The following is a 14,384-nucleotide window of genomic DNA, read 5'->3' on the forward strand; positions in this document are numbered from 1 at the left end:
TTGATCTTGTATACCTCCATCAGGTCACCCTTTAATCGCCTATATTCCAGAGAATAAAATCCTGGTGTACATCACCTCTCCTTGTGACTCGGGGCCCCAGGTCCAGACAACTCCCTGGTTTCAAGTTTAATAACATCTTTCCTATAACAGGGTGACCAAAACAGTACACAGTACTCCAAGTGGCGCCTTGTATAACTGCAACATTATGACCCAAATCCTGTTCTCAGTGCCTTGACTGCTGAAGGCTAGTGTGCTACACAGCTTTCTCCACCGTCCTCTTTACCTGTGAGGCCCCTTTCACTGAACTGTGCACTGTTCCCTAACACTCTGCAGAGCTGGCCCGTTCACCGTATCGTTTAGCTGTTTATCAATGTTTTGTAATCCAGTGTGTTTACATCGATGGATTGTCACGTAGAGTGACTTTGCTCAGCTGCTTGCAGTGATCAGAATGTCTGTGTTTCTGGTCTGGTGCTAGCTTCTATGGCACTGGGCTGATTGCAGGGCACGGCTTCACCAGTCCTGAGAGGACACCTGGTCTCTTCGTTCTCTTCAATGACCAGTGTTTTGGTTTCATCTGGCTAGACCTGAAATCCTTCAGCCTGTACAGTCGAATTGAAGACACACTGAAAAATGCGCAAGCCCCTCACAGAGAAGCTTTCGAACTGATGCTGAAGAACATGCAGTCATGGACATCCTGATCGATGTCCGCCCTGAAGGAATGGAGCGCTCAGAACCGTAGGTCTGCAGTTCCTCCTCGCCCACTGAAGCAGGCCTGTCAATGTCCGCCCCCAAAGAACGGAGTGCTCAGAACCGCAGGTCTGCAGTTTCTCCTCACGCCCACTGAAGCATGCACGCTGGGAAAGAAGGACCAGAACCATGTAATGGCTCCTGCTCACCTTGGCCCCTCTCCCTCTCACCTGAGCTACTACCTTAAGTAATCTTGTTGCAATGGTTTTGTAATAGTTTCTTTTCAATGCACTTGGTGTGGTCAGAGCAGAGAATAGAGCCTAAAGAGGAGTATTGAAAGCCTCCCGGCATTTTGTGGAAGGTAACAAAGAATGACGATTGGAAGAAGCTTTAACTTTACGCACTAATGTTTGACTGTGCCCTGTCTTTAAGGGAGTTTGTTTAATTCTGTTGAAAATCATTGCACACGTTTAATTTTGTGTTGTTTAGAATGGAGTAGAAAGAGGAAAAAAGTGATAGTAATTCATATCGCAGAAAGCAAACCTTATCTGGGCTGAATGTATAATAAACCTTCTCACCTTCAAACTCTACACCAGCCAGCTGAGGCAGTGAGACAATATCAGGAAATAAAGTATTATTTAAATTTGAGTTTATATGGTTAAGATTGAAAGATTTTAATATTTATGTTAAGAAAATTTATAAAGAGATTTTCAGTTTATTGTTTTATGTTTGAAAAAGAATAATTTAAGTTTTATGATCTTGAACTTGATTAAAAGAAACTTTTGGAAATGGTGTGTTTTCTTTTTCCCTGACAACATTGCAAACCGAGTGGGTCCCAGATGCTTTGGCCAGAGTTGCTCTGCATAGGCTGTTCGTGAAGCAGACCTTCTACAGATGTGGCAGGCAGTGGTCACAGGAGGGACTGACTGACAGAGAGGGTGGGGGGAAGGATTGCACAGTATGGGAGCATGTGACTCATCGCAAGCTGCTGTCTGCAGATCTTCACATTTATTTGGTGCAGCACAACGTATTGTCCATCCCTCATTGCCCTCAGCCAAACGTGGTGGAATGGACTAGTAGTGTCAGTCAGACTGGGGCGGGGGGGTGGGGTTCATAGCAAGCAAAACTCTGTCATTTTAAATTTTAATGAATTCATTGTGAAAACAAATGAGATTCTGCAGATGCTGGAAGTTCAGAACAATGCACACAAAATGCTGGAAGAAAGGAATAAAGAGTTGATGTCTCAGGCCGAAACTTTAAAACTTGCTGGGATTTGAGCATGGAATTTCAGGATTATCACACTGCCAGAATCTTGTTGGGGGAAGAGCTTAGTGGTTGTGGTCATGGTTATTACAACCTATCAGAAGAGCTGAGAAATTCCAAGTGGAAAGAGCCACATTTCAGGCTATATAAGAGTATCCAGATAAGAGCTTCAAAACCCACATGGCAGCACAATTGATGTTGGGGAAATGGAAATTCCTCCTTGCAGTATTCACAACTTTGTCTTACATGGAAGAAAATTCACTCTCTCAGATTGTGGGGGAAATAAAAACTAATGTTCTGGATCAGAATCAGACTTCTTGTCACTGACAAAAAATGACAAAATTTGATTTGTGGTAAACTTGTTTCTTGATGCTGAGGCAGCTCTGCAGTTTTACATTATGTAGAAGTGTGCTGCAGACTGTTAACAGTGCTGCTCAAACTGCAGGGTCAACTGAATTAGTTCTGAGGTTCTGGAACAGACTTCACACGACCACTGTGTCAAGCGATGCGTATGTTTCCATGGTTCTTTAGCGGAAAACGGGTGAGAAGAGTCACAGGGTTAACTTGGCTCTCGGCAAGATGGGCAGCATCCGTGGGGGGAAATATAAATGATCTGCTGAGTTCCTCCAGCATCTTTTGTGTTTGAGTTAATTTGGCAGCTGTTTTTCTAATTTATGAGTACCATCTACTGGCTGTCTTCAGTTGATCAATGAGTGCAGTCTTTGGAAGAGGGACTTGTGCTATCAAGGGTGCAGCAAGTTCTCTGCACTGGGAACTGGTTTTCACCACACCGGGCGGGTCCTGAAAAGCATTCCTGTTGACTCAGCTCTGTGGTAGGTGGTAAATCAACAATATCCAGAAATAAAAAGACTTGTTTTTGCCAACCCATCTGTGAGAATATTGATAGGAATGATCACTTTTTAGTTGTGGAGGCAAAGTCCATCTTTACATGAAAGGATGCTTTACATAATTTGTGGCGTTACCATCGTCTTACAGGGATATTCAGATGTCTGACTTGGGCCATCCAAGCAGCGGTGCTGTGTATATCACAGCATTGCTGTTTGACAGAGACCTTATCGTGTGGGTTCAGGCAAGCTAGGTAGTGTATATCCTGCTATGACAAGGTGCTTTCCTGGGTACAACAGTAGTGATTAACAGATTATCACACAAGATTCTGCAGGATGGAAATCTTGAGCAATACACAAAATGCTACAGCACAGATGGTTTAAACTTCAGGGTGGGCATATCTCAAAAAGACTTCACATAAGAGCAAATCATAGACACAGGATCCTGCAGATGCTGGCAATGTATAAAGTTTTGTTTTGCTTTATAAAGATAAGATGTTGCAATATTTAGAAACAATATCAAAACATTGATTTTAATAAAGAAGAATTTGTGTATTTCAGTGAGAAATATCTTAACATCACAATAGAAGTTTTTATAAGTATCAACAAAGCTGGTTGCAGGGCTTTGGTGAATTTTGAACAGGAAGGGACACTTAACTGGACAATGATAAAAACTGGAACATCAGGTTCAGAGACCATGCAGTCCATTCCCACTTTTATCAACATTTATCAGAATATCAATTTGGAACCAAAGGAGACAAATATGCTTGCTATCCAATGAAATAACATCAACACTAATGTAATTGTAATGTCAACTCCAAATTCCCAAATATGTTTTCGTAACCTTTCACAGCTGGATCAAGTATCTAACAACCAAAAACAAAAAAAAACTGCTACCGTTATCGTTTGAACAATGGAGTTTCCAAAGTTAGATTTCACCCGTGAGGGTCTGGACGTTTATGAGAATGATGCAAAGAATGAAAAGGTTGATGTATGAGGAGCTTTTGATGATTCTCGGCTTCTACTGAGTGAGTTTAGAAGAATGGGGGAGGGGAATCTCACTGAAACCAATTAAATATTGAAGAGTCCAGTCAAAGTGGATGTGTCCTATACTGAGGTAATCATAGACGAGATAGCACAGCGTCAGAATACAAGAATGCCCTTTTAGAAAGTTCAAAGTAAATGATATCAGGGTACATAAATGTCACCAAATACATATGGGCATATGCAACAAACCTACAGAATACTAACTAGAACAGGATTCAAGGAGAGAGGGAACGGTGACTAACAGAATTCAATGAGACAAGGAGTAGTGACTGTAACAGGATTCAATGAGATGGAGCAGTGACTGTAACAGGATTCAATGAGAGAAGGAAAACTGACTAACAGGATTCAATGAGAGAAGGAAAAGTGACTAACAGGATTCAATGAGATGGAATAGTGACTGTAACAGGATTCAATGAGATGGAATAGTGACTGTAACAGGATTCAATGAGATGGAATAGTGACTGTAACATGATTCGATGAGAGAAGGAATAGTGACTAACAGGATTCAATGAGATGGAATAGTGACAGTAACAGGATTCAATGAGAGAACGAATAGTGACTGTAACAGGATTCAATGAGATGGAGTAGTGACTGTAACAATTCAATCACAGAAGGAGTACTGACTAACAGGATTCACTGAGAGAAGGAGTAGTGACTGTAACAGGATTCAATGAGATGGAATAGTGACTAACAGGATTCAATGAGATGGAGCAGTGACTGTAGCAGGATTCAATGAGAGAAGGAATAGTGACTGTAACAGGATTCAATGAGATGGAATCGTGAATGTAACTGGATTCAATGAGATGGAATAGTGACTGTAACAGGATTCAATGAGTGAAGGAATAGTGACTGTAACAGGATTCAATGAGATGGAATAGTGACTGTAACAGGATTCAATGAGATGGAGTAGTGACTGAAACAGAATTCAATCAGAGAAGGAGTACTGACTAACAGGATTCACTGAGAGAAGGAGTAGTGACTGTAACAGGATTCAATGAGATGGAATAGTGACTGTAACAGGATTCAATGAGATGGAATAGTGACTGTAACAGGATTCAATGAGAGAAGGAACAGTGACTGTAACAGGATTCAATGAGATTGAATAGTGACTGTAACAGGATTCAATCAGAGAAGGAAAAGTGACTGTAACAGGATTGAATGAGATGGAATAGTGACAGTAACAGGATTCAATGAGATGGAATAGTGACTGTTACAGGATTCAATGAGATGGAATAGTGACTAACAAGATACAATGAGAGAAGGAATAGTGACTAACAGGATTCAATGACATGGAATAGTGACTGTAACAGGATTCAATGAGATGGAATAGTGACGGTAACATGATTCAATGAGATGGAGTAGTGACTGTAACAGAATTCAATCAGAGAAGGAGTACTGACTAACAGGATTCAATGAGATGAAATAGTGACTGTAACAGGATTCAATGAGAGAAGGAAAAGTGACTGTAACAGGATTCAATGAGATGGAATAGTGACTGTAACAGGATTCAATGAGAGAAGGAAAAGTGACTAACAGGATTGAATGAGATGGAATAGTGACAGTAACAGGATTCAATGAGATGGAAAAGTGACTGTTACAGGATTCAATGAGATGGAATAGTGACTAACAAGATACAATGAGAGAAGGAATAGTGACTAACAGGATTCAATGACATGGAATAGTGACTGTAACAGGATTCAATGAGAGAAGGAAAAGTGACTGTAACAGGATTCAATGAGATGGAATACTGACTGTAACAGGATTCAATGAGAGAAGGAAAAGTGACTGTAACAGGATTCAATGAGATGGAATAGTGACTGTGACAGGATTTAATCGGAGAAGGAGTACTGACTAACAGGTTTCACAGAGAAGGAGTAGTGACTGTAACAGGATTCAATGAGATGGAATACTGACTGTAATAGAATTCAATGAGATGGAATAGTGACTGTAACAGGATTCAATGAGATGCAATAGTGACTAAAACAATTCAATCAGAGAAGGAGTACTGACTAACAAGATTCAATGACAGAAGGAATAGTGACTAACAGGATTCAATGACATGGAATAGTGGCTGTCACAGGATTCAATGAGATGGAGTAGTGACTAACAGGATTCAATGAAAAGGAATAGTGACTGTAACAGGATTCAATGAGATGGAAGACTGACTAACATGATTCAATGAGAGAAAGCATAGTTACTAACAGGATTCAATGAGATTGAATACTGACTGTAACAGGATTCAATGAGAGAAGGAATAGTGACTGTAACAGGATTCAAAGAGATGGAATACTGACTGTAACAGGATTCAATGAGAGAAGGAATAGTGACTGTAACAGGATTCAATGAGATGGAATAGTGGCTGTAACAGGATTCAATGAGATGAAATAGTGACTGTAACAGGATTCAATGAGATGGAGTAGTGACTGTAACAGGATTCAATGAAAGAAGGAACAGAGACTGTAACAGGATTCAATGAGATGGAATTGTGAATGTAACAGAATTGAATCAGATGGAATAGTGACTGTAACAGGATTCAATGAGAGAAGGAAAAGTGACTGTAACAGGATTCAATGAGATGGAATAGTGACTGTAACAGGATTCAATGAGAGAAGGAAAAGTGACTAACAGGATTCAATGAGATGGAGTAGTGACTGTAACAGAATTCAATCAGAAAAGGAGTACTGACTAACAGGATTCACTGAGAGAAGGAGCAGTAACTGTAACAGGATTCAAAGAGATGGAATAGTGACTGTAACAGGATTCAATGAGATGGAATAGTGACTGTAACAGGATTCACTTAGATGGAATAGTGACTGTAACAGGATTCAATGAGATGGAGCACTGACTGTAAAAGGATTCAATGAGAGAAGGAAACGTGACTCTAACAGGATTCAATGAGAGAAGCAAAAGTGACTGTAACAGGATTCAATGAGATGGAATAGTGACTGTAACACGATTCAATGAGATGGAGTAGTGACTGTAACAGAATTCAATGAGAGAAGGAGTACTGACTGACAGGATTCACTGAGAGAAGGAGTAGTGACTGTAACAGGATTCAATGAGATGGAATAATGACTGTAACAGGATTCAATGAGGTGGAATAGTGACTTTAACAGGATTCAATGAGATGGAATAGTGACTGTAACAGGATTCAATCAGATGGAATAGTGACTGTAACAGGATCCAATGAGAGAAGGAATACTGACTAACAGGATTCAATGAGATGGAATAGTGACTGTAACAGGATTCAATGAGAAAGGGAAAAGTGACTGTAACAGGATTCAATGAGATGGAATAGTGACTGTAACAGGATTCAAAGAAAGAAGGAAAAGTGACTGTAACAGGATTCAATGAGATGGAATAGTGACTGTAACAGGATTCAATGAGATGGAATAGTGACTAACACGATTCAATGAGATGCAATAGTGACTGTAACACGATTCAATCAGAGAAGGAGTACTGACTAACAGGATTCAATGAAAAGGAATAGTGACTGTAACAGGATTCAATGAGATGGAATACTAACTGTAACAGGATTCAATGAGAGAAAGCATAGTTACTAACAGGATTCAATGAGATGGAATAGTGAATGTAACAGGATTCAATGAGTGAAGGAATAGTGACTGTAACAGGCTTCAATGAGATGGAATAGTGGCTGTAACAGGATTCAATGAGATGAAACAGTGACTGTAACAGGATTCAATGAGATGCAGTAGTGACTGTAACAGGATTCAATAAGATGGAGTAGTGACTGTAACAGGATTCAATGAAAGAAGGAACAGAGACTGTAACAGGATTCAATGAGATGGAATCGTGAATGTAATTGGATTCAATGAGATGGAATAGTGACTGTAACAGGATTCAATGAGTGAAGGAATAGTGACTGTAACAGGATTCAATGAGATGGAATAGTGACTGTAACAGGATTCAATGAGATGGAGTAGTGACTGTAACAGAATTCAATCAGAGAAGGAGTACTGACTAACAGGATTCACTGAGAGAAGGAGTAGTGACTGTAACAGGATTCAATGAGATGTAATAGTGACTGTAACAGGATTCAATGAGATGGAATAGTGACTGTAACAGGATTCAATGAGATGGAATAGTGACTGTAACAGGATTCAATGAGAGAAGGAACAGTGACTGTAACAGGATTCAATGAGATTGAATAGTGACTGTAACAGGATTCAATGAGAGAAGGAAAAGTGACGGTAACATGATTCAATGAGATGGAGTAGTGACTGTAACAGAATTCAATCAGAGAAGGAGTACTGACTAACAGGATTCAATGAGATGGAACTGTGACTGTAACAGGATTCAATGAGAGAAGGAAAAGTGACTGTAACAGGATTCAATGAGATGGAATAGTGACTGTAACAGGATTCAATGAGAGAAGGAAAACTGACTGTAACAGGATTGAATGAGATGGAATAGTGACAGTAACAGAATTCAATGAGATGGAATAGTGACTGTTACAGGATTCAATGAGATGGAATAGTGACTAACCAGATACAATGAGAGAAGGAATAGTGACTAACAGGATTCAATGACATGGAATAGTGACTGTAACAGGATTCAATGAGATGGAATAGTGATGGTAACATGATTCAATGAGATGGAGTAGTGACTCTAACAGAATTCAATCAGAGAAGGAGTGCTGACTAACAGGATTCAATGAGATGGAATACTGACTGTAACAGGATTCAATGAGATGGAATAGTGACTGTAACAGGATTTAATCAGAGAAGGAGTACTGACTAACAGGTTTCACTGAGAGAAGGAGTAGTGACTGTAACAGGATTCAATGAGATGGAATACTGACTGTAATAGAATTCAATGAGATGGAATAGTGACTGTAACAGGATTCAAGGAGATGCAATAGTGACTAACACAATTCAATCAGAGAAGGAGTACTGACTAACAAGATTCAATGAGAGAAGGAATAGTGACTAACAGGATTCAATGACATGGAATAGTGGCTGTCACAGGATTCAATGAGATGGAGTAGTGACTAACAGGATTCAATGAAAAGGAATAGTGACTGTAACAGGATTCAATGACATGGAAGACTGACTGTAACAGGATTCAATGAGAGAAAGCATAGTTACTAACAGGATTCAATGAGATGGAATACTGACTGTAACAGGATTCAATGAGAGAAGGAATAGTGACTGTAACAGGATTCAATGAGATGGAATAGTGACTGTAACAGGATTCAATGAGATGGAGTAGTGACTGTAACAGGATTCAATGAAAGAAGGAACAGAGACTGTAACAGGATTCAATGAGATGGAATTGTGAATGTAACAGAATTGAATCAGATGGAATAGTGACTGTAACAGGATTCAATGAGAGAAGGAAAAGTGACTGTAACAGGATTCAATGAGATGGAATAGTGACTGTAACAGGATTCAATGAGAGAAGGAAAAGTGACTAACAGGATTCAATGAGATGGAATAGTGACTGTAACACGATTCAATGAGATGGAATAGTGACTGTAACAGGATTCACTGAGATGGAATACTGACTGTAACAGGATTCAATGAGATGGAGCAGTGACTGTAACAAGATTCAATGAGAGAAGGAAAAGTGACTTTAACAGGATTCAATGAGAGAAGGAAAAGTGACTGTAACAGGATTCAATGAGATGGAATAGTGACTGTAACAGAATTCAATGAGATGGAATAGTGACTGTAACAGGATTCAATGAGATGGAATAGTGATTGTAACATGATTCGATGAGAGAAGGAATAGTGACTAACAGGATTGAATGAGATGGAATAGTGACTGTAACAGGATTCAGTGAGAGAACGAATAGTGACTGTAACAGGATTCAATGAGATGGAATAGTGACTGTAACAGGATTCAATGAGATGGTGTAGTGACTGTAACAGAATTCAATCAGAGAAGGAGTACTGACTAACAGGATTCACTGAGAGAAGGTGTAGTGACTGTAACAGGATTCAATGACATGTAATAGTGACTGTAACAGGATTCAATGAGATGGAATAGTGACTGTAACAGGATTCAATGAGATGGAATAGTGACTTTAACAGGATTCAATGAGAGAAGGAACAGTGACTGTAACAGGATTCAATGAGATTGAATAGTGACTGTAACAGGATTCAATGACAGAAGGAAAAGTGACTGTAACAGGATTGAATGAGATGGAATAGTGACTGTAACAGGATTCAATGAGATGGAATAGTGACAGAAACAGTATTCAATGAGATGGACTAGTGACTGTAACAGAATTCAATCAGAGAAGGAGTACTGACTAAGAGGATTCACTGAGAGAAGGAGTAGTGACTGTAACAGGATTCAATGAGATGGAATAATGACTGTCACAGGATTCAATGAGATGGAATAGTGACTAACAGGATTCAATGAAAGAAGGAATACTGACTGTAACAGGATTCAATGAGATGGAATAGTGACTGTAACAGGTTTCAATGAGAGAAGGAATAGTGACTAACAGGATTCAATGAGATGGAATAGTGACTGTAACATGATTCAATGAGAGAAGGAAAAGTGACTGTAACAGGATTCAATGCGATGGAATAGTGACTGTAACAGGATTCAATGAGATGGAATAGTGACTGTAACAGGATTCAATGAGAGAAGGAACACTGACTGTAACAGGATTCAATGAGATTGAATAGTAACTGTAACAGGATTCAATGACAGAGGGAAAAGTGACAGAAACCGGATTCAATGAGATGGAATAGTGACTGTAACATGATTCAATGAGATGGAGTAATGACTGTAACAGAATTCAATCAGAGAAGGAGTACTGACTGACAGGATTCACTGAGAGAAGGAGTAGTGACTGTAACAGGATTCAATGAGATGGAATAATGACTAACAGGATTCAATGAGATGGAATAGTGACTGTAACAGGATTCAATCAGATGGAATAGTGACTGTAACAGGATTCAATGAGATGGAATAGTGACTGTAACAGGTTTCAATGAGAGAAGGAATAGTGACTAACAGGATTCAATGAGATGGAATAGTGACTGTAACAGGATTCAATGAGAGAAGGAAAAGTGACTGTAACAGGATTCAATGAGATGGAATAGTGACTGTAACACGATTCAATGAGATGGAATAGTGACTGTAACAGGATTCAATGAGATGCAATAGTGACTGTAACACGATTCAATCAGAGAAGGAGTACTGACTGACAGGATTCACTGAGAGAAGGAGTAGTGACTGTAACAGGATTCAATGAGATGGAATAATGACTGTAACAGGATTCAATGAGATGGAATAGTGACTGTAACAGGATTCAATGAGATGGAATAGTGACTGTAACAGGATTCAATGAGATGGAATAGTGACTGTAACAGGATTCAATGAGAGAAGGAATAGTGACTAACAGGATTCAATGAGATGGAATAGTGACTGTAACAGGATTCAATGAGAGAAGGAAAAGTGACTGTAACAGGATTCAATGAGATGGAATAGTGACTGTAACACGATTCAGTGAGATGGAATAGTGACTGTAACAGGATTCAATGAGATGCAATAGTGACTGTAACACGATTCAATCAGAGAAGGAGTACTGACTAACAAGATTCAATGAGAGAAGGAATAGTGACTGTAACAGGATTCAATGACATGGAATACTGGCTGTCACGGGATTCAATGACATGGAGTAGTGACTAACAGGATTGAATGAAAAGGAATAGTGACTGTAACAGGATTCAATGAGATAAAATACTAACTGTAACAGGATTCAATGAGAGAAAGCATAGTTACTAACAGGATTCAATGAGAGAAGGAATAGTGACTGTAACAGGCTTCAATGAGATGGTATAGTGGCTGTAACAGGATTCAATGAGATGAAATAGTGACTGTAACAGGATTCAATGAGATGGAATAGTGACTGTAACAGGATTCAATGAGATTGAATACTGACTGTAACAGGATTCAATGACAAAAGGAAAAGAGACTGTAACAGGATTGAATGAGATGGAATAGTGACTGTAACAGGATTCAATGAGATGGAATAGTGACAGAAACAGTATTCAATGAGATGGACTAGTGACTGTAACAGAATTCAATCAGAGAAGGAGTACTGACTAACAGGATTCACTGAGAGAAGGAGTAGTGACTGTAACAGGATTAAATGAGATGGAATAATGACTGTAACAGGATTCAATGAAAGAAGGAACAGAGACTGTAACAGGATTCAATGAGATGGAATCGTGAATGTAACTGGATTCAATGAGATGGATTAGTGACTGTAACAGGATTCAATGAGAGAAGGAAAAGTGACTGTAACAGGATTCGATGCGATGGAATAGTGACTGTAACAGGATTCAATGAGAGAAGGAAACGTCACTTTAACAGGATTCAATGAGATGGAAAAGTGACTAACAAGATTCAATGAGATAGAATACTTACTGTAACAGGATTCCATGAGATGGAGTAGTGACTAACAGGATCCAATGAAAGAAGGAATAGTGACTGTAACAGGATTCAATGAGATGGAATAGTGACTGTAACAGGATTCAATGAGAGAAGGAATAGTGACTGTAACAGTATTCAATGAGATGGAATAGTGGCTGTAACAGGATTAAATGAGATGGCGTAGTGACTGTAACAGGATTCAATGAGATGGAGTAGTGAATAACAGGATTCAATGAAAGAAGGAACAGAGACTGTAACAGGATTCAATGAGATGGAGCAGTGACTGTAACAGGATTCAATGAGATGGAATAGTGACTGTAACAGGATTCAATGAGATGGAATAGTGACTTTAACAGGATTCAATGAGAGAAGGAACAGTGACTGTAACAGGATTCAATGCGATTGAATAGTGACTGTAACAGGATTCAATGACAGAAGGAAAAGTGACTGTAACAGGATTGAATGAGATGGAATAGTGACTGTAACAGGATTCAATGAGATGGAATAGTGACAGAAACAGTATTCAATGAGATGGACTAGTGACTGTAACAGAATTCAATCAGAGAAGGAGTACTGACTAAGAGGATTCACTGAGAGAAGGAGTAGTGACTGTAACAGGATTCAATGAGATGGAATAATGACTGTCACAGGATTCAATGAGATGGAATAGTGACTAACAGGATTCAATGAAAGAAGGAATACTGACTGTAACAGGATTCAATGAGATGGAATACTGACTGTAACAGGTTTCAATGACAGAAGGAATAGTGACTAACAGGATTCAATGAGATGGAATAGTGACTGTAACATGATTCAATGAGAGAAGGAAAAGTGACTGTAACAGGATTCAATGCGATGGAATAGTGACTGTAACAGGATTCAATGAGATGGAATAGTGACTGTAACAGGATTCAATGAGAGAAGGAACACTGACTGTAACAGGATTCAATGAGATTGAATAGTAACTGTAACATGATTCAATGACAGAGGGAAAAGTGACAGAAACCGGATTCAATGAGATGGAATAGTGACTGTAACATGATTCAATGAGATGGAGTAATGACTGTAACAGAATTCAATCAGAGAAGGAGTACTGACTGACAGGATTCACTGAGAGTAGGAGTAGTGACTGTAACAGGATTCAATGAGATGGAATAATGACTGTAACAGGATTCAATGAGATGGAATAGTGACTGTAACAGGATTCAATGAGATGGAATAGTGACTGTAACAGGATTCAATGAGATGGAATAGTGACTGTAACAGGTTTCAATGAGAGAAGGAATAGTGACTAACAGGATTCAATGAGATGGAATAGTGACTTTAACAGGATTCAATGAGAGAAGGAAAAGTGACTGTAACAGGATTCAATGAGATGGAATAGTGACTGTAACACGATTCAATGAGATGGAATAGTGACTGTAACAGGATTCAATGAGATGCAATAGTGACTGTAACACGATTCAATCAGAGAAGGAGTACTGACTGACAGGATTCACTGAGAGAAGGAGTAGTGACTGTGACAGGATTCAATGAGATGGAATAATGACTGTAACAGGATTCAATGAGATGGAATAGTGACTGTAACTGGATTCAATGAGATGGAATAGTGACTGTAACAGGATTCAATGAGATGGAATAGTGACTGTAACAGGATTCAATGAGAGAAGGAATAGTGACTAACAGGATTCAATGAGATGGAATAGTGACTGTAACAGGATTCAATGAGAGAAGGAAAAGTGACTGTAACAGGATTCAATGAGATGGAATAGTGACTGTAACACGATTCAATGAGATGGAATAGTGACTGTAACAGGATTCAATGAGATGCAATAGTGACTGTAACACGATTCAATCAGAGAAGGAGTACTGACTAACAAGATTCAATGAGAGAAGGAATAGTGACTGTAACAGGATTCAATGACATGGAATACTGGCTGTCACAGGATTCAATGACATGGAGTAGTGACTAACAGGATTCAATGAAAAGGAATAGTGACTGTAACAGGATTCAATGAGATAAAATACTAACTGTAACAGGATTCAATGAGAGAAAGCATAGTTACTAACAGGATTCAATGAGAGAAGGAATAGTGACTGTAACAGGCTTCAATGAGATGGAAT

At 39.1% G+C, this 14,384-nt stretch overlaps 1 protein-coding gene across 3 annotated transcripts in view; it reads left to right on the top strand.

The window, feature by feature from the left end:
- Positions 1 to 1,476, top strand: part of fbxo31 (F-box protein 31) — a 32,107-nt gene extending 30,631 nt beyond the window's left edge. For all 3 annotated transcript variants that reach the window (XM_072280057.1, XM_072280058.1, XM_072280059.1), the window contains one exon: positions 476 to 1,476. In XM_072280057.1, coding sequence (XP_072136158.1) covers positions 476 to 698 — 223 coding nt within the window. In that variant the 3' untranslated portion in view covers positions 699 to 1,476. The remainder of the gene's footprint in view (positions 1 to 475) is intronic.
- The last annotated feature ends 12,908 nt before the right edge of the window (positions 1,477 to 14,384 follow it).

The sequence above is a fragment of the Mobula birostris genome, chromosome 15 (assembly GCF_030028105.1).
Source record: "Mobula birostris isolate sMobBir1 chromosome 15, sMobBir1.hap1, whole genome shotgun sequence".
Lineage (NCBI taxonomy): Eukaryota > Metazoa > Chordata > Chondrichthyes > Myliobatiformes > Myliobatidae > Mobula > Mobula birostris.